At 38.4% G+C, this 20,793-nt stretch overlaps 1 protein-coding gene and 1 non-coding gene across 2 annotated transcripts in view; one reads left to right on the top strand and one right to left on the bottom strand.

Moving 5' to 3' along the window:
* aff2 (AF4/FMR2 family, member 2) overlaps positions 1-20,793 on the bottom strand; it is a 263,724-nt gene that overhangs the window by 180,666 nt on the left and 62,265 nt on the right. Inside the window, exon 2 of the mRNA XM_059346008.1 lies at positions 5,181-5,301. Coding sequence (XP_059201991.1) covers positions 5,181-5,301 — 121 coding nt within the window. The remainder of the gene's footprint in view (positions 1-5,180; positions 5,302-20,793) is intronic.
* LOC131982408 (U6atac minor spliceosomal RNA) lies at positions 11,889-11,972 on the top strand. Its single transcript, XR_009395393.1, has one exon. It is a non-coding gene; the product is annotated as a U6atac minor spliceosomal RNA (small nuclear RNA).

Genomic DNA, 20,793 nt, shown 5'->3' with positions numbered 1-20,793 from the left:
ACAAACACACACACACACACACACACACACACACACACACACACACACACAAACACACACACACACACCTCGACCTGACCTCAGCACCATTAATTAGTGGGAAACAATTAGTTGGAGTACAGAGGCACCTCGGATTAGATTCATTATGAGAACAACCTCTCATGTGCTGCCGAAACCTCGAGCAGCATCTTAGTGAGGAGCCCTCGTGTCCTCTGCGTTCACACACAGCAGCAGTTAAACACACTCTGTCAAGATTCAAAGCCAGTCTGTCCCAAGGTCGATACACTTGGCGGCATAACCAAGTGTTGAAGTGCCTGGCGCTAGCAAATGAGAGTTAACAAACCAAAATCAATTTTAAACACCGGGGCAGGAGAGTGGCCATGGACTTCATGCATGGCTGCTTCACTTTCAGCTAAAGAAGAAACAAAATGATGGCATCTCAAGTACCTTGGGGCTGAACAGACCACAGCCTTATGCTCAAGGATATTACACTGTTGGTTTCATGTGGAGAGCGAGAGAGGAAAATGGTTACAACAGCCTGGGATGATCCATCGGCCATCATCAGCTTTATCAGCCACAGAAACAGCATTCAAGTGCATTAGGGTGCGAAATAAATGTTTGGATAATTGTTTGGTTAGTAATAACAATTCCTTTCAATTGATTGCTTGCACAAGGCTAAATTGTTTCATATGAGCCTAAATCACAAAACAGGGCTGCTTCAGACGAGAGCGGGCCATCCTCGCTGATTAAAATGTCGTAAATTCACTCCGTTTTCCACAAATGAAATTCTGGTGTCAGGTATGTCCATTCTCCTCCCGCTGAGATCAATCAAAACGTAACAGGGAAATATAAAACTGTCCCCTAAACAGCAACGGGAGAGCACTCTGTGTGGAGAATCAGAGCTCGGACACGTTGTAAAAATGACGTTAGGCTTAAAGGATTGCTTTGTGTTACAGTGTTAAAGGGGACCTGTTATGCTCATTTTCAGGCTCATACTAGTGTAACGCAGATCTTTCCGTACGTTAACTAATTTATAGTCTTACTTGGTATTTGACTTACAACCTCCACAGTATTTATCTCTTCAGATAAGATTTGTTAGAACTGCCACATTTTCAAAACGACCAGATCCTTCTGTTCCCCTTTTCCAAAAACTCAAGATAAGGACAATTTTTCAGATCAATATATACCAAATATGCATTTTTATCTTTAATTATATGTGTATTCCAAATTCCATTCCTAAAGCTTTCAGTGAATATTTCCATGTCAACTCACAATTACATAAGTACAATACTAGACAATTAAAAAAATCTACCCTCGATCAATTTTCCTTTAAATACAGAGGATCAATACTCTGGAATGATCAATTTAATAGTTCAATACAGTTTTCATCTCTGAACACATACAAGAGCAGTTTAGTGGCTGCTCTGATACTCAGGTCACTAAGTAGTACACACACTCATACACAGGCCCCCATGCACACACACACACACACACACACATTTCTACACTTTTGTTTTGTTTTACTTTTAATATTATTATAATTTTGCTTTGTTTTTATGTTTCATTATTTTTTTTCCATTTCATAATTACTTGTTTTTGATTCAACTTGTGAATTTAAATATAGCTAGAGGCCTGTTGAAGCCCTTTTGGGTTTCTTGCCGCTACCTTGCACCTTCCTTTTGTTGTTATCTCTTTATCCTTGTCTTTTGTCTTATTATTGTGCAAAATATATATATTTTTTTTTTTAAACAACCCCAACACACCTTTCACCAGATCAAAAGTAATTACACAACAAAATAACTGTTTATCTGCATTTTGTGTTCACAAAATTAAATTCAATCAAGAATTGTTTTGTCCAATATTTCTCCACAATGAGAGTCAAAGCCACAGACTGACCAACAAAGTATTCAGTCAAACTGAACTGAACTGATATCAAACATGTATGGACGACAACAACTGCAGCATTTTATCAAACTTTCAAAAACTTTAAGCTTCACTGCTCTCAATTTTTAAGCATTATTTCGACAAAATATCCTGACGCACATGGTGTCTATAGATTCCTTCCTAGTTTCATATGTTACCAGTATTTCCAGTACAGGTGCATCTTTATACATTAGAATATGATGTAAAAGTCAATTTCCAGTAGTTTAAGTCAAACAGCCCCAACCAAGTATTGAGTCATATAGATGGACATACTTTTCAGAGGCCAACATTCACATATTAAACATACTTTTTAAAATGATTCTTTTATAATATTAAAACATTTTTGAGACACTGAATTTTAGGTCTTCATTAAATGTAAGCCATAATTTCAAACTGATAGACAGTTACTGTAGTGAAAGTTGATACATTGGTTGTTTTAGATTTAAAGTCAAGTATTCTCTTGATTATTCATTTCTTTCTTCCGTTAAATGACCAGCATGTTGTTAGTGTGGAGCCTGGAGACCTACAGTCTCTTACGCCCCTTTGGAGCACATTAACACTACAGGGGAAGGTGTGGAAGGACATACTCACTGTGCTGCCCTGCAGTTTAATTCATCGTTCCAGACAGACAGTATTTTAAACAGCAGTAAATAACCGGATACGGTCTGTAATAGACATTCAGCAGGACATAGCCAAAAGCCAGAGGGAGAGACGTGAGGTCAAGACATTGAGGAGAATTTGGAGTCAGAAGTCTGACTCCTCTCCTGGAGACATAAAACAAATATTGATATCGTTCAGTATGGCTCACATGTCCAGAGAATATCATCATCTCCCATGTCCATCACAAATTAACTTCTATAAATCCACTTTCTGTTCCTTAAAACTGCAGAACTAGTATTACAGGACTAGTATTACCTTGTGTTATAGTGTTACGTGCAAATGGGGCTTAAGAATATAACAAGGGGAAAACAGCTGAATTAGCTAACGTTAGCATTGCTAACTCCAAAGTTTAAAATATGCAAACCAATACGAAAACTGAATTAACATGTTGTGTCTCATTAATTTTTTTAATTTCTAAATAAAACTGTCCCCGAAACAGCAACAGGAGAGCACTCGGTGTAAAGAATCACAGCTCGGACACGTTGTAAAAATAACATTAGCTTAAAGGATTGCTTTGTGTTACAGTGTTAAGGCTAACTATATTCCTCAAGAACTGAGAAATGTGTTCTCTCTCCCAGGGCTGAAAGAACAGTTCTTCAGAACCTGTCACACCAAGCTGCAAACTATACATGCATGCTATGATTCTTTCTCATTTATCATACTGCATCACATCATGGTCTCAGGCTTCAACAACCACTATGAAACCTATAGTCTCCATATACAAGCAAGCAATAAACATCATGGACCAAAAACCAATAAAGTGGCATCACTGCTGCATCTTAAGGAAACACCTTCTCACTTTTGAAAATTTCATTAACCTCCGTATTTTAAGATTATTTTTTAAATGTTTAAATAATCATGTGTCAACACTGTTTTCTGAAGTGGCCATCAGGCGTCAGAGCGACCACACCAGCATCCACTGGTGTCTCATCCCACAATGCAACACTTCTTTCTGCCAGTCTGCTCTCTCTGTAAAGGGGGCCACACTTTGGAACTCTCTACCCACTGAGTTAAAATGAGAGACCAACAGTAAAGCTTTTAACAAAGGACTCAAACAGTGGCTAAAATCTAATCAACAGTGCACACATGAATAGTTCTTAACTGGTTTACTGCTTGATCCTATTGCCTTTGCTCTGTTGCCTTTTTGTGTTCCTTATTGAAATTACTTGTACTTCTTTGACTTCTTTTTCCCATTGTTCTGTTGCTGTTTTTTTCGTTGTTTTGTTTTTTCTTATCTTTGTCTCGTCCTTCCTTTTTCCATTCTTGTTATTTTAATTGCCCTATATTTTAATTGCCATATCTTGTCAAAAAACTGCCTATGGACAAGTGTTGCGAATTAGCACCTGTGCTAAAACACTTAAACAATGCATCTGATCTGTACAGTGTAACTGCTATGTCCATATCAAATAAACACTTAAAAAAAAAAACTTTGTTCTTGTGTGGTGTCCAGGAACACCTGGACACCTGTTGTTTGATTGGTCAGAAATTTGAATTTGAATGAGATGTGTGCTGCAGTGGGAGGGCCCTATGACGACTTCCCAGGAGTTCTGCAGTGGAGTTTCTCGTGAAGTAGGAAATGTCCTGGCCAGAAAGAACTTTTTTCTTGTTCTTGCCACCTCGAGAACAAGAACAAATTTCTCTGTTCTTGTGGAGTATGTAAAGGACTTTAAAGGGTTTAAAGGGTCATTTTCAGGTTCATAAAAGTATTTTGGGGGTTTTAATGTCTTTAGAGGCTTTAATGTTCAAAAGACACATTATTTTTCTCATAGGCCCCATTGCTGCTGTATTCACCGTCTTTAAGCTCCACTCCTGTCTGCTCTGATTGTTTAGCGTTTCCATGTTCAGTATACTGGCACTTTTTAATTTTATTACTCCAAAGTTTGAAATATATACCAACCAGCCAAAAAAGTTGTGTCTTGTGTATTTAATTTCTACACGAACAAAAAATGTAAAAATGCCAAATTGTGGCTTTGGGTAGAGTTTCATGCTGTCAATAATTCTTGACAAACTTCCATTCTTTATTTTGTGCTCTGCTAACTGCCTCCTTAACGGACAGCAGAGTGGTATTCAGTGATCAAGTACTCAAGTACTGTACTTAAGTACAATTTTGAGGTACTTGTACTTTACCTAAGTATTTCCATTTTATATAACTTTATACATCTACTCCACTACATTTCAGGCAAATATTGTACTTTTTACTCCACTATATTATTATTATATTATACAGCTTTAGTTACTTTTCAGGTCGAGATTTAACATAAAAAACATAATACATTTAAAGTGATTAGAACAATGCTTACATAAATCCATCAATACAAATAGTCTAATAATATATTTAGAATTTATAAAACAATCTGAGTGGGTCCATTCTGCATAATAAGTACTTTTACGTTTGATATTTTAAGTACATTTTGATGTTGATACTTTTACTTCTGTATGGTGTGGTATTAGTACTTTTACTGAAGTAAGGGATCTGGATACTTCTTCCACCCCTGGTTGTATTAATCTTTTCACTTAACTATTAGAAAAAAAAGCCAATAATCACATTTTTTTCAAAATAATTGATTTATGACCAAATAATAAACTAATTGTCTTACTTTATACGGTTCTCCAAACAGGTTGAATCCAGTGGAGAACAGGTCTTCATCCTGCTGGACCTCCTGGTTCCTCCTCTCCCACTCTCTCCTCTTCAGGGCGCTGCGATCCGACTCCAGATGACTGGAAGGACACAAAGAGGAAAAAGCTTGTTAGCATCTCCCGCCGAGGCCGGCATGCTGCCTGCCACCAATCAGACTCACTGTTTCTTTTTCACGAGAATTGCTAACAAGTCATGTTTGGATCTATAAAAGGCATTGGCTGGAATTCTTCTCCTGCTGTGTGATTAGAGCGGCCGGGTCGCTGGTAAAAGGGAAATGAGAGAGTAAATGATGTCGGTCTGAATATGCCTCAGATTCAACATAAACACTAGAGAAAAAGAAAAAAGAGAGAATCCTGGTTTCACAGTGACACCATAGAAAAGACGAGTAAATAAACAAGTAAATATACCGTATATCCAGCTTTATGATTTATGAAGCTGAATGGGTTTTTTTTTCTTAAGATGACTAGTAATATTAGACACAGGCTATTTATCAAACCTGGTTCTCTGACATGTCGCTGGATATGATATCCATTCACCTCACTTCCAACCCATGCTGTCCTCCACTGAAACTAATATTCTGATAACCTCTTCCTGTTCAACATGTACACGGTGCCCTCAGTGTTTGTTCAGACAGCCAAAAAAAAAAAAAGATATGTGTGTTTTGTCCATCTCTTTGAATCAGCTCAGCCCTGAGTTTAAGTAGTTATTTTTCTACTCTGGACTTTTGAATGAAGCACTCTAGCCTCACAGCTAGAGTGTCGCCAGTTCGACTCCGGCCTGTGACTCTTCTATTTGGAGTTTGCATGTTCTCTCCGGGTTCTCTGGCTTCCTCCCACAGTCCAAAAACATGCACTTAGGTTGAATTGGTTGTCTCTATCGGTGCATTTCCATTAGGTACTTTTCGCTCTAGTGAGCCGATATGGGTGTGGCTTGGGAGACAGAATCCGCCCAAGATCCGCCCAGCTTCAACGGTTAGCGGCCCAGAAAGTACCTGCCTCAGGTAGGTACTTTCTGAGCCGCTACTGAGCCGCTTTTAACTTGTCGACGCTGATTGGATACGGTTGAGACGGCGACTTTGCGCATGTGTGATTTATTGCAGACTGGATGCTGAGGGATGAACATCTCCTGCTCTGACTGCAACTGGGAGAGACTGCTGCAAGAGGACTTGGCCGCTTGTGAGTGCTTTGGGACGGTGCCTGCTACTCGTTAAGAAGAGTAGGAACGAGTCTCCAAAAGTCTCCAATACCACCAGAAAAAGTCGCTAGATTTGTCGCAAGTCGCTTTTTGAAAAAGAGTCACTCGAGGGGTCTGAATTGTCAGTAAATATAGAGACAAAGTGGCTAAGTTGGCAATACTGCTTGCCGCGTCGGTCTGTTGTTACATTCAAACTCTGTTGATTAGCCGCTACAAAAGTACCTGTATGGGAACAGAGGCCGAGGGGAACTAACTAGTGGGCGGAGCTAAAACACTCAGCCACTTTCCAAAAAGTACTCAGTGGAAACACGCCTTATGTGTCAGCCTGTGACAGTCTGGAGACCTGTCCAGGGTGTACCCCCCCTCTCGCCCAATGTCAGCTGGGATTAGAGCCAGCCCCCCATGACCCCAGTTAAGTGGTTAAGAATGAATGAATGAATGAATGAATGAATGAACTTTTGAATGATCTCCAGCAGTGTAAAATGTGATTTAAGAAGCTGTTTGATCCTCATACCCCTACAAAGTGCTTATTCAGTGCTACTGCAGCCTATCGTGTTGCTGTGCCTTGTGTCTGGATCTGCAGGAGACAGTCTGATTCCAAAAAAAATGTTGTTTTTTTCTTTTAAGAAAAAGATCAGCCAAGGTTAAAATACCTCAAAATCCATGATGAATAGTACAAAGGTTGTTTCATTTAAAGTGGTATCTGCTGTAAAAGATCTGGTGTGTCTTTTAGATGTGAAGGAATGGTGGTAAAAAAATTAAAGAAAATAACTGTACATATAACAGATACCTCACTCTGTGGGTTCAGCATGGAGCTGAGGCCAAGAGGTAATTTGCTTAGTTTAGCATAAAGATTGGAGGAGGTCTCCAAAGTAAAAAAGTTTGCCTTAATCCAGTCTGAAAGGCTTCAACATGCATCTCATTTCTGTTCACAAACAGATATTTAAGCATGAAAATGTGTGGTTTTAAGGCGAGTTCCATGGTGTAATTATTCTATTTCTTGACAAGCAAATATATCCATCACTGTAACCGACTGCTTTTCACAAATAAATAGCAGAAATGTATGCATATAATGTGTATAGAATGTATGTATATGTCTTATTTCTTATACTCTTTATTCTGTCTTCTATATCTATGTGTCTGTATCTTGAGCTGCTGTGATAACTTAATTTCCCCACTGTGGGATAAATAAAGTCTTATCTTATCTTATCCTATCTTATCCTATATAACTCATCAACATGTCCTCATATCTTACAAAATACGACAGTTCGAGTTAATGTTGTGAAATGTAACTACTTTTTAAGGTTGAGCCACCAAAAGTGCTTGGCTGAACTGAGGCAACAAAACTACTCGGTTAATTTTAGAAAAAAAAAAGATCATGCTTTGAGTCTAAATAACTACTTCAATATGTAACTAGATTAGGTAGAACGTGACTTAGGACGTGACATAGTTACCTAGGTTAACTTGTAACTTTTGGTTTCACACAGGACACGAATAGCGGCGTTCTGGGTCAAAGATCAATGCTTTTAACCCAAACAATCACCACAACCTTCTCTCTTTGCAGACTTTTTTGCTCTCATATTACGCTGCCTGAATTCCTCTTTTGCTCCGGTTATAATTACGATCACATCAACTGACAACAAATGTCCATGTGGGTCATGTTAAGCTGTGGCTCGTCGCTAACAAATATGTGGGTTACAAATACGGCCAACCTCCACTTGTTTAAGCATTATGGTAAGAACGTGTTAGACCTGCCTTGAAAATAAAAGCAAACACATGTAGCTTTCAAAATAAGAGCACATGGATGTGTTAACAGAGTCCATCACATAATTCACAAGAAGACTGTCAAAATATGATGACTTAAAATATCACAGAACCCTTATTCTCCTTCACAATAATTCATTAGAATATGCAATGATTAAGATGGAATAGTGGCATGAGAATGTGAGAGAGGCACCAAATTTAGGCTTTTAGGGCAAAAAATTCTCCAGGGGAGCATGTCCCCGGACCCCTCTACTTTCTTCGGGTCCCCCCATTACAGTCTCAGAAAATCCTGTGGGAAACAATGGTTCTAAAGCTTGTTTTGCAGTCAAGTGTCATTTTTTAAACTTTGTAAATTGCTGATTTATATTTCCACACACACACACACACACACACCATCCAGGGGACAAATAACCCTTTACCCTTTACGTGTCATCACTGTCAGTGTTTATTTTTCTTTAGCATAATTATTTTGAGGATTGCATATAATTTACTTCTGTATTGGGACACAAAGTGCTAATATAATAAATAAAAAATTAACTTATACGTTTTTGTAGTTGTATGCTGCATTAACCCATTTAAGCCGGGAAAGCATTACCGCATTTCTACCATTAAAACCGGAAGCGATGTTGTGTTGCTAGACACGTCGTTTTGTTGTATTTGTAGTTTTTTTCCACCTATTTTCGGTCTCTTGGCCAATTAAATGCATCAGAATCATGATCAGAAAACATGTGGGAGTGTCGCAATGCAACATTGGACTTTTCCAGAACTTTGAAATCATGGCGGAAGACGCAGAGGGAGCTCAGAAGTAAGCGACGGAAGCCATCTTGATGAAAACAGCACCGGCGATTTTATTGCTGATCCGGACTTTGACCCCTTGGAACAAATTCGGCATTTATGGATGAGGAATATGTTTTTAGACGACATATTTTCACCGAAGAACAGACAGATTTGTGGCCATCTGGAGATAATAACAATAACAATAATAATACTAATTGATTGTGATGATGATATTAGAAATCAAGAATGTTTATGTCTTATATTACTTTATGCGTCTTTGAGTCCCCTGAAAAGTGCAATATAGATAAAATGTATTATTATTATTATGATTATTTTTTTAATTTTTTTTATTACAGTAGGCTAATGAGAACTATGTCTATTTCTTCCAATGGTCATATCATATTTGCATCTTGCTAATGGGCATGTATTGGTATTATGCATAGTATTTTTATTCAGTCAAATGTAACATTTGCTGAGTTTGTTGATTTAAAAAAAAAAAAAAAAAACTTTATTGAAGGTTTGGACAAATAAACTCAACTTCGCCCATAGGTTTTCCAGGCATTTTTTCCAGGCGTTTTAAGCCTTAATGGGTTAATAATGCATGGTTGGCACACCTATTATTATTATTATTATTATTCACCCAACAGCAGACCTATGCAGATTGTAATATCATACTGCTTCTTCACTTGACAAAAAAACACTTCAGATCAATATCTCTTTGGTTTCCAGAAATGTACAATGCTAACATTAATTGCTGGCAACCAGGCTGCCTAAGAGCTTCTGCTTCCAGTCTGCATGTGATGGTAAGCTAATTATCTCCTGGCTCCTGCTTAGCAAGAAGACAAGACTTATTCAGAAAGAGACCGAGTAAGCAAGCCAAGAATATCTGACCTTTGTACAGCCTGTGTTATATTTGCAAAATGCATTAGGAGAAAAAGTAGCCAAAAACAGTCCATCAGTGAATGATGAAATTAAATGAATGAGTGTCTTTATGCTACGAGGTGAAGCAACACACACTTGATTGTTCATGTTGTTTAGCATGGCAATAAATTGTCTTCTTCAACAATATTAGCCAAAGCTCAAAAAGGCAACCCTTTTACAGTTTTTCTATTTATAATAAGGTCAATATGATGTAACATATGCCATTAGCAGGGTACTTTCATTCATGAGTGCATTCATTTTTAACGTAGGTGGGCCCAGTGGGAAATGAAGCCCTAATCCAGGCAGTGTTTATGACGTGCTGTGCCCACTGAACCACACCACACTGCAAAGGACAGATGCATTTACGTCCTGTCGCAGTGTCATTGGATGGATCCCAGTAAAATCTGCTTTTAATCTTTCAACATTATTGCTATGAACTCTGGTTTTCTGTCTTGAAAGCTAGAATTATTGCTTGTGGGTATAATTCAAGATTGTTTCTTGTAGCATATAAAATACGAGACAGCTGACGGGAAACGATGATAAAAATGATTGGAGATTGGTCTGTGGGGAACAGAGAGGGTGGTGAACTCCAGGTTTTTGGAACATTTTTCTTACGTAATCATGTATTTTTAGTGAAAACCCCATTTAATGCAGTTACCGATTCACCCTGGCCCTCTAAACTTTTCAGTCACCAGCCTCCAGTGAGAAATCTACAAGCTGGCAGCCGAACTCGACTCTCAGAAGTACAAAGTAATGTGTGCATATGTGTTAGTGAGTGAGTGTGTGTGTGTGTGTGTGTGTGTGTGTGTGTGTGTGAGGGAGAGTTATGCATGAGGAGGTGGCCTGCTGACCCCGGAAAGGGCATCCTGTTGTACCACATCCACTGCGAGAGATGAGACAGGCCGGCTAATTAGCGATCAACACAATTAAAAGAGACTTTCTCTTTTTCCCTACCAGACCTTGCCTTCAACAATTAATCTGTCAGCAAGATGTGAGTGGGAGGGAGAAAGAGCGGAGAGGCAGTGAGAGGAAAGAGAGAGGGGAGGGAAAAAAATCACAAAGACCCATGGGACGGGAAAAAAAGACCCAGTTTCAGGGCAACAGACAGTTTCTTAAAAAGGAAAGAAAAATAACAGAATGATGAAAGACAGAGTGGAGGGATGGGGGAGAGGAAGGTAGAATAGGAGGAACAGCAGTGGGAATAGCAGACAAAATGACTGACAGGTTAGGTGTTTGTGTGTGTGTGTTAGTGTGTGTGTGCATGTGTGTAACAGCAGTATACGTAGATGTGATCATTGTGTGTGCTGGGACTGCTGGTTGACATGTGCATTGTCTGTCAGTGCAGAAAGATAACTGACAGAGCTGTCACTATGACAAATACACACATGTATACAGTACAAACACACACACACACACACACACACACAGCGCTGCAGTCCCATGCTACAGATCACTGTCTCTGTCACACACTAGACGTTCACACGGAGGGAATCAGGTCAGACGAGGTAATTAACACATCCAGGGTTTATTTCCAAGCGTGTGGCAGGAACAGAGTACGGCACTACCTGTCACACACAGGTTAAACTGCTGCTTGGTCTTTTTACACATCAATGGATTGACTTTTTAAAAAAAATTTTTTTTACAGGTGTCTGAACCGTAGCGCTGCGGTCAGCCAGGACAAAAAGAACCTTTGCTACCGTGGATGCTTTGTTGTAAATCGAGGTTTTTGAAATATACAGAACTGTTAACAAAAGGTTAGATTGGCAAAAGTTAAATTACAGTGAACCTGCTAAGGGGGATCAGTTCTACCAGTACCAGAACTTTTATTGCTGCTTGGATTGTTTGAGAGCATTTACAATTTTTTGTGTAACATTTGGAATTACCAAAAAGAGAAAATTTAAGTGTATTTGTCATTGTTAAGACTGCCCATTATTCTAAAACCCCAATAGTCAGAAAAATGTCTAATTGGACTTGAAGCCCATTTGTCTGACAGCCCATTAACCCAAAAACAGTGTTGTATGAAAGGAAAGAAGGTTAGCACTCCCCTTGACAAGGATGGAATTGGTCCCTGTGGCAACCAACACATTAATTTTATATTCAGTAGGCTATGGAGTCTCCCCCATACCAGGATGGTTGGACCCAACCTGTCATATGCCACTTGGCATCACCTGTCAATCACTTGAAAACTCAAAGATGGAGTCGTGGTTGAAGCGTAACAGTTATAGTTTTAAATGGTTATATGCTCACTGTTTTTACTACATTAGTTTGAATCACTATATTTTAGTGATGAGAAATATTTGCAATACATTTAGTCATAGATTATTAACATTTAAAATGTTTCAAATATATATATGTATATTTTTTGTTTATCAGTTCCAAAGTTTAATAAATCAGACACTGATGGCACAGCGCTCTGTTTTTAAGGCTTTTTTTTTTTTCAACCAAAAATGCTTTGCCCTGGTTAGGGGGTACTTGGCTGAAAAATATTTCACAGGGGGAACATCACTGACAAAAGGTTGAGAACCTAAAAATACCCTTGAGCAAGGCACCTAACCCCACCAACGTAGCCCCCTGGGATTGGTTAAATGCAGACCATTGTGGGATTAATAAAGGATAGATCTTATCTTAATCTTAAATGACCACTGCGACAAAAATACACACTCTAGCAATACGCCCTTTCATACTGCCAGTTCAAGCCAAGATAATACGCTGTAATGTCTCGCCTGGAGTATGAAAGCGCCAGAGGCAGGATAGGGCTCACCATATATCGGCTAGTGATGTGCCAATGAAGCCTCATGAACCATTTTCTTTATTTTCTGAGCCCACTAGATAGAGCGCTAGGTGTATAGAAAAAGGCTCAAGCAATGGTAATTGAGTGTGCTTTTAAGTCTTTGTTGAACAGAGAGCTCCGTCTAGTGGAGTCAGAAAATGAAGAAAATGGTTCATGAGGCTTCATTGGCACATCACTAGAGTGGCCAAGCCGGCAAGGTGTGGAATACATGACAGTCATCAAATCATGTTTCGCTGGAGTCTGTAGAACCTCTACAGCTAGAAACAGCATGGCAGCAGTTCCTCCTGCTTTATTGGTTGAAGTAAAAGTATCTTAACCCATTAAGGCCTAAAACGCCTGGAAAAAATGCCTGGAAAACCTATGGGCGATTTTGAAAGAACCCCCTAAAACCAGAAGATTTTTCAGCCTCTGTAGCAGATGGAATGAAATTCAAAACGTATTTGGGAGCTTATACCCGTGGCTTTCATGAGAAGTTGAGTTTATTTGTCCAAACCGTCAATAAAGTTTTTAAAAAATCAACAAACTCAGCAAATGTTACATTTGACTGAATAAAAATCCTATGCATAATACTAATACATGCCCATTAGCAAGATGCAAACATGATATGACCATTGGAAGAAATAGACATAGTTCTCATTAGCCTACTGTAATAAAAATAAAAATAATTATCATAATAATAATAAATAATAATAATACATTTTATATATTGCACTTTTCAGGGTACTCAATGACGCATAAAGTAATATAGGAGATAAACAGTCTTGATTTCTTATATCATCATCACAATCAATTATTATTATTATTATTATTGTTATTATCTCCAGATGGCCACAAATCTGTCTGTTCTTCGGTGAAAATATGTTGTCTAAAAACATATTCCTCATCCATAAATCCCGGTCGATTGGTTCCAAGGGTTCAAAGTCCGGATCAGCAATAAAATCATCGGCGCCGTTTTCATCAAGATCGCTTCCGTCACTTACTTCTGAGCTCCCTCCGCTATAGTCGTCTTCCACCATGATTTCAAAGTTCTGGAAAAGTCCAATGTTGCATTGCTTCACTCCCGCATGTATTCTGATCACGATTCTGATGCATTTCATTGGCCAAGAGACCGAAAATAGGTGGAAAAAATACAAATACTACAAAACAACTGCTGTCCCGGCCTTAATGGTAGAATAGCACAACAGCGCTTCCGGTTTTAATGGTAGAAATGAGGTAATGCTTTCCCAACTTAAATGGGTTAAACCATTTTAGACCACAAGATAGCGGCAACAAAGAGTGGAGCCTTTTTTCAAAAAATACAACTAATGGTTCATGCAGCTTAAGTTGGACATAATTAATTTTAGGATCTATGGGGCTTTGGAGCAATGGCCGTTTGTTTTCAGGATAATGAGCTTTCAGACAGATGGGCTGTTGGTGCAGTGGGACATTTGTTGGACTATTAGTGTTTTGGAATGATCCTCTGACCAGCATGGGGAGCTGGGAGCCAACAGCAACTCTAGAGTAATTTACAGAGTTGTGAGGTTAAATGAAAACCTGTTGTTGCTGAGTTTAGGCAGTATAGCAGTTTGCTGTCAAATCAAATCAAATCAAATCAATTTTATTTATATAGCCCAAAATCACAAATCACAGATTTGCCTCAAAGGGCTGTACATGTTATGACATCCTCTGTCCTCTGTCACTGCTACTGGATCCACAAGACAGAGAGAGCTGATGGCAGCTGGACCCTCTTTTCTTTCTAAGTTTTGTTGAAACACTTTTGCTTGTAATGGGCTTAATACAGTTAATGACTATTTAGAGCTGCTAGTGATCAGAATTGCACTGGACCAGATCTTGAACAAGAGGTAGAAAAAGCTATAAGCAACATTCAATGACCACACACAGACAAATAATGAAGATTATAATATAAACAGAAATAAATTGCCATATTTCAAGTTCCTGACTGGGTGTAAATTAGTATCTCATCTCTACAATGTGGATCCAAGGCATGGTAGGTAACAGCATTACACACAGAAAACATCTATTTCAATATTAATTCCTGTCTCTTATTAAGTAACAACCATCACAGATGAATCAAACTTTACAGTAGTAGTACTTTTTAGGCTATCAGCAATAACTGTACCCAAGGAACAATGACACATAGTAGAGAACTCACTCCATTAACTTAACCAGTGGTGGTTAATGACTTCCACAGGCACAATGAATGAGTTTATAGAGGTATTCAGAGAAAAACACCTAGTCCAAGTAGAGTAAAATGGGGCTGTGAGTCAGAGTCTAGGGATTGGGGTGTGTGAAAGTAAGGCTGGGAGTTGAACAGATGTGTGGTGCTAGCCTTGGTTTTATCCCACCGCCATGGCAAGAGAGGATTAAAGTTGGCAGGTCTTGGCTCAAAAATCTTATATTCAGGAATCCAGGGATCTAGAAGTTTTGACTGGGTTGGCTGCCATCAACTTCAATTACCTCCAAAAAAAAAACCAGTCGTCGGAATAAAATATTGGCATTGTATGTTTCTGCAAACCACAGATAGGTTGATATGAAACATATTTGGCACCCTTTAGTGTCTGTGTGAGACACACCAGGCTTTCAACTAACTCCAATGTAAATCCATCAGTGTCAATATTAGACATCAGAAGAATTGCTCCAGAATCTAGGTTAGGGCTGGGCGATATGGACCAAAACTCATATCCCTGTATTTCTAGGCAGAATGGCGATACGATATATATTGGTATTTTTTTTTTAAAAACGTGCAATTTTAGTTTTAGTTGGACACTTATGTCATGGAATTGACCATTTAAAGCAAATGGCTTTACAGATGAGTTTGGTGGAAAAAGCTCTGTGACAAGTAGGAAGGAAGTGTCAACTAAGATTCTGCTGGAGAACTAATCCCCCTCAATAAACAGATACACTGTTACTTAATGTCATTAACGACAGTCAAACTTGTCACAGGGAGGAGGTCAGGGTGGATCATTAGACGTTCACCCAGGAGACCGTGGTTGGTGTCTCATGTGAAATTTTTATCCCATTTTTATCTTTTCCTCAACCTTACTAAGTAGCCATGTGTTTCAAACCGCAACAGTGTGTCAAAAAGTGACACCAAGGGGTCCTGACAAAATGTGGATATGCAAGCAGTAGGGATGTAGGGATGGGAATAATCAATTTATGATCCTTAAGAATTTGGTCGATCTGTGTATTTTTTTATTTTAATTTTAATCTCTGACTGTGTATCAGTATCACTGAACTGAAACACGGCCGAGTGTTCAGTTCTGAGGCCGTACGTCAATCAGCCAATGAACTGAGAATTAAGTTGGATAAAGCTACAGTTTGCAAACTGAAAGCTGCAATAACAATTATAAAACACACAGAAATACATACAAATTAATTTGAGCAAAACTATCTTACTGTATCAAACCTTGCTAGCATGAATTACTGAGTTTAATTTTATCCAAAACTTATTTAAACTTATTAAAACTAACCTCATGCCTCTTCGGGGGCTAAAACATAAAACATTGAACTCCTTGATGTTATCTTTACAGTTTAATCTCAGCTGAGTTAGTTTTATGATCGACAGGAAGTCTCTTTTCGTCCTTTTAAAATAAAAGCGCCTGTTATCAAAACAGGCTTTTGCATAGTACTGTAAATATAAATTTTATTTTGTCCATGTATGCATGTTTTTCTACATACTGGAGTATGTAGAAAAACTCAGCAATTAATTGATCGTTAACATTATAGATGCTCGAATTGGCAGGTTTCTTCCAAACGCCCAACCCTTGTAAGGGTTCAAAATCATCTGAACAATCATCTGCGCCAAGATTCATCATGTGGTGAATTTGTGGAAATGTACGATGCCAACATTTTATTCTGGCAACTGTGTTGCAAAAGACCTGACCTGCAGTTATTAACATGTCAAGAACTGAACATTAGTCGATCCTCTTTCTCAACTGCCAGACAACTTAAATTGTCAGATTAAAATAAAACTTCACAATTTGTCCTTCAACTTGACAATGCAATTTAAGCTGAAGTAAATTTCTCTTCAGTGACCTAACCAGCCAGAGAAAACCTTTTGGGTAACATTTAACACAACTTTGAACTATTAACATTCCAATGTTATCTGTGTTTTGATCTACATCTTCTTATTCAGTTTTCTTTTTATAAATCACAGGTAGCAACTAGATTTGTAAATTATCTGCACTGCTCATAGATAATATTATAATATCCAGTTTTGAAAGAAAGAAAGAAAGAAAGAAAGAAAGAAAGAAAGAAAGAAAGAAAGAAAGAAAGAAAGAGAAAGAATAATAAGGATGATGGACAGACGGATGGACAGATGGATGGTCTGGTGGGGATTATAAGCAATGGTGATATCAGCAGTGGGCATACTGTCGATGTTGATATTTTCTCTGAATGAAAATGTAGCGATGGAGCAGCTTTCTTTTCTACCACTCTGCTTTCCTTCTGTGTGTGTTAATGTGTGTGTGTGTGTGTGTGTGTCCTGAAGTAATGCTGATAGCCAGAGTAAGCTCTGGGAATTTAATCTCAGCAGAGCTATGCTGTGCTCCCCTGATAACCAAACACACACACACATACACACACAGTGTCTGAAACACAGCCTCATCACACTCTCATTCACTTTCACGGCACAGAGCTTCAGTAACATGCTCTTCCTTCGTCAACTGCTGCTCAGGTGCCCATTAGCAAGGCACTGAACCTGCAGCTGAGCAGGGCACGGTAGCAGACAGCTGCCTGGTAGAAATGCAGACTCAAAGGTTAACCATAGGAGTTAATGTACAGGTTGATACAGTATAGTATTGTGATACTTTGCATGGCAATATTATATTGATTCATGTCTGCCAAGTATCGATATTTAGCGTTTATTTAGCGTCACTTTTTTCACCTTTTTTTCGGATGCTTTAGTGGGCTCACTTTTAGGAATATACTAGAGAAACTAGAAGATCTAAGGTATGTATACTGCCCTACAAAGTCTTACTGCAGTAACTACATTTTTGGTTGAAATTATATATGTATATATATATATAACTTAAAATGAACTTCTTCATGTCTGTTTTATCTTGTGACAAAGTTTTAGATTTCAATTTTACTTCATGTCAGATAAATAATTATATAAAAACCACAAAATCCAACGCAAAACCAAGCAGTAATTGCACTTACCACTTACTTACAGCAAAACCAGAGTGCAGTAACTACATTTTTGGGCTCAAAATTCAAATAAATCATCATGATTTTTGAGCATAAAAATGTCATCATCAATACATGTAGAAATAAGTGTCATATCACTTACCTACCTATAACCCATTTGACTGGCCAGTTAAAAAACATTAAAAAACATTAAAACAGTTTTTCTCAGTTTTACCGTTTGCATAGGTACTGCAGTTAGACTTTGTAGGGCAGTATAGGCACCATGTGTGTCAGGATATCGTGTCTATAAAGTTGGAAGTTGTCAAAGTAGTACCAGCTTATATTAAATAAAAAGTGCAGCTGCCATGTTTGTCATTAAACTACAATTTATATGTTCTAGTAGTTAAATTAGTATGGAATTGTGCACAAATTATGGTGTTTAGTTTTATTTATTATATTTACTTATATTATATAACCCAGAAGCCTTACATTTCGTGCCAGTACAAAGTTAAAAGCTGTTTCCAACACATGCACAGCAGCCAGATGTTGGAGCTGGTCAGCGGATTGATGTGAACATGTTGAAGTTTCTGTGTTCGTCGTCAGTAGGAAGAAAGACTCCGGTCTGCGTATGTCATCATGAGAGTTTCTGGAGCTGCTTCATTGAAAATCAACTGAAGCCTGACTTTGTGGACTCACGCTGCATTTGTGTCTTATGGGAATAACTGTCAGATCTGTTCAAGGCAGCCGCTTGGAAATATATTTGAAATCATTGGAAGCCATGAAGACATTTTGTCAGTGAGCCAACACCAGAACCCCGAAAAACCAAAGCAGTGAAACACAATTCACTCGTCATTATTTGTTGATATTTGAGTCATGGTTTTCACACCAAATAAGAATTTTTCATGTGAAACCAAGCAGCAGGTACAATAGAGGTAGAATAACATATACCTTGCAGTATTTATGTTATTTGAATTCAATAACAAATCACAGTCAATAAGGAACATGTGGCAAAACAAACACATAGTAACTGATCCAACTACGCCAAACCAATAACCTTCTAATGTCGTAGAAATGTTTTACAGAAAAACAATTGACGACCAGGTAGATTCGAATTACAGCCTTGTGCGGGATTTATTGTAGGTATCAAAAACAGATATAGATGCCAAAGGTGACAGACAAATCCAAAGATCAGAACAACTCTAAAGAGACAACACTCTGTGTTTCTCTTTTTAGTTTGTAGGTTCATGCGTCATTATTTCTGTGTAACTAAAGTTCAATGTCCTGTAATTTCCTGTTATGTTCCACTTTTGATATACTAAGATAAAACAGGTTGATGATGATTACTTGTGGCATTGAGTTAAAACTAAACACTTTGCACGTTGTGTTTAAAAAAACAATATCTATCCTATATCGCCTTGGGCCTAAAAACTAGTGATCTGCCAATGAAGCCTCATGAACCATTTTCTTTCATTTCTGAGCCCACTAGATGGAGCTGTTGGTTTTTTAGAAAAAGGCTCAGACAATGGTAAATGAGTGTGCTTTTAGCTCTTTGTTGAACAAAGACCACCATCTAGTGGGCTCGGAAAATAAAGAAAATGGATCATGAGGCTTCATTAGCACATCACTACTAAAAACACCGGGATATGAGTTTTGGTCCATATCGCCAGCCGTACTGTATGTGTTTATTGAGGGGAATTAGTTCTCCAGCTGAATCTTTGTTGACACTTCCTTCCTACTTGTCACAGAGCTTTTTCCACCAAATTCATCTGTAAAGCCATTTGCTTTAAATGGTCAATTCCATGACATAAGTGTCCAACTGAAATTACCCAATCTAAAACGCACTGCCAGTCAGTTAAACTCAGCATACTCTCTCTCGAACCACCAAGACTGAGTACACCCAACACAAAACAAAACAGACCCCTTTAAGTGCTGGAGGTTTTGTTCCAGAAAGTGTAAAATCCCCCTTTTCAGCGAACACAATGGGGCTTTGTTCGTCCATCTTGATGGCAAAACTGCTCAGAGATTGTTTTTTATTTTACATAAAAGTTTAACCCACGCTTTTATTAGTGGAACCTCTGCCAGTAATGGGGCCATTAAGGCAATTTGCTTTAAAATTAATCATTGTATTAATCTATTCCATTTAACAATGAAACCCTGCTGATTATTATACCTTTTTACTCAAGTGGTGTTATAAAAAAAAGCCAGTCATATTTTCAATCTTTGTATTTTATTTAACCTGCATTTAACCAGGCAGCTCAATTAGGAATAAACCCATGAATGTGTTTGTGGTGTGTGTGTGTGTGTGTGTGTGTGTGTGGGAGAGAGTGAGGGGATGAGGGGGTAGAACGAGTGTTTTGGAATGACAGGGAGAAGTGAGGGGGATAATGAGAGGAGGAGGAAGAGGAGGAGAGGGGGAAGGAGAGAGGAATAGCTGTCAGGCAGCAGACAAAAGCTTTGTTTGAAGTGTCAGTTCAACGACGCATTTCGTGCGTGTTTGTGTGTGTTTTCTGGTTTGTGTGTTCATTCAGACGGCATTAGACATCAGAGAAATATCAGCAGGCATTCCTGGATAGACGGAGGAGGAGAAGAAGAAGATCCAGAACGCCATCAGTTTGAGAATATACAGACTTTAGGTTCCTGTATGTGGATGGTAAGGAGCAGGATATCAGAAATCACTGCTTTGTGTCTTTTTGTGTGTGTTTGACATGAAAGCAGGTATTATAATGAGACACAGCCTTCACACACGTTGTTACCTTTCCGGCTTTGTTTTAATGCACATCACACAGACCTGTGTGTTTGACACTGATGGATAGATAAATAGACCGGGAGCGAGGACGGAGCAGGGATATGAGAGGACCGAGCAGCTTTGTGTTTTCTGTGTGTGTCACATCATAGCGCAGGGGAGATGACAACGACACACAAACATAAAGAAATCACACAGTATGTTCTCTCATTTACATATGTACATATTTTCTTAGTGTTTATTTCTTTGTCGTTT

The sequence above is a fragment of the Centropristis striata genome, chromosome 12, assembly GCF_030273125.1.
Source record: "Centropristis striata isolate RG_2023a ecotype Rhode Island chromosome 12, C.striata_1.0, whole genome shotgun sequence".
Taxonomy (NCBI): Eukaryota; Metazoa; Chordata; class Actinopteri; order Perciformes; family Serranidae; genus Centropristis; species Centropristis striata.
Note: the sequence above shows the minus strand (reverse complement) of the source record. Positions and strands in the feature narration are given on the sequence as shown.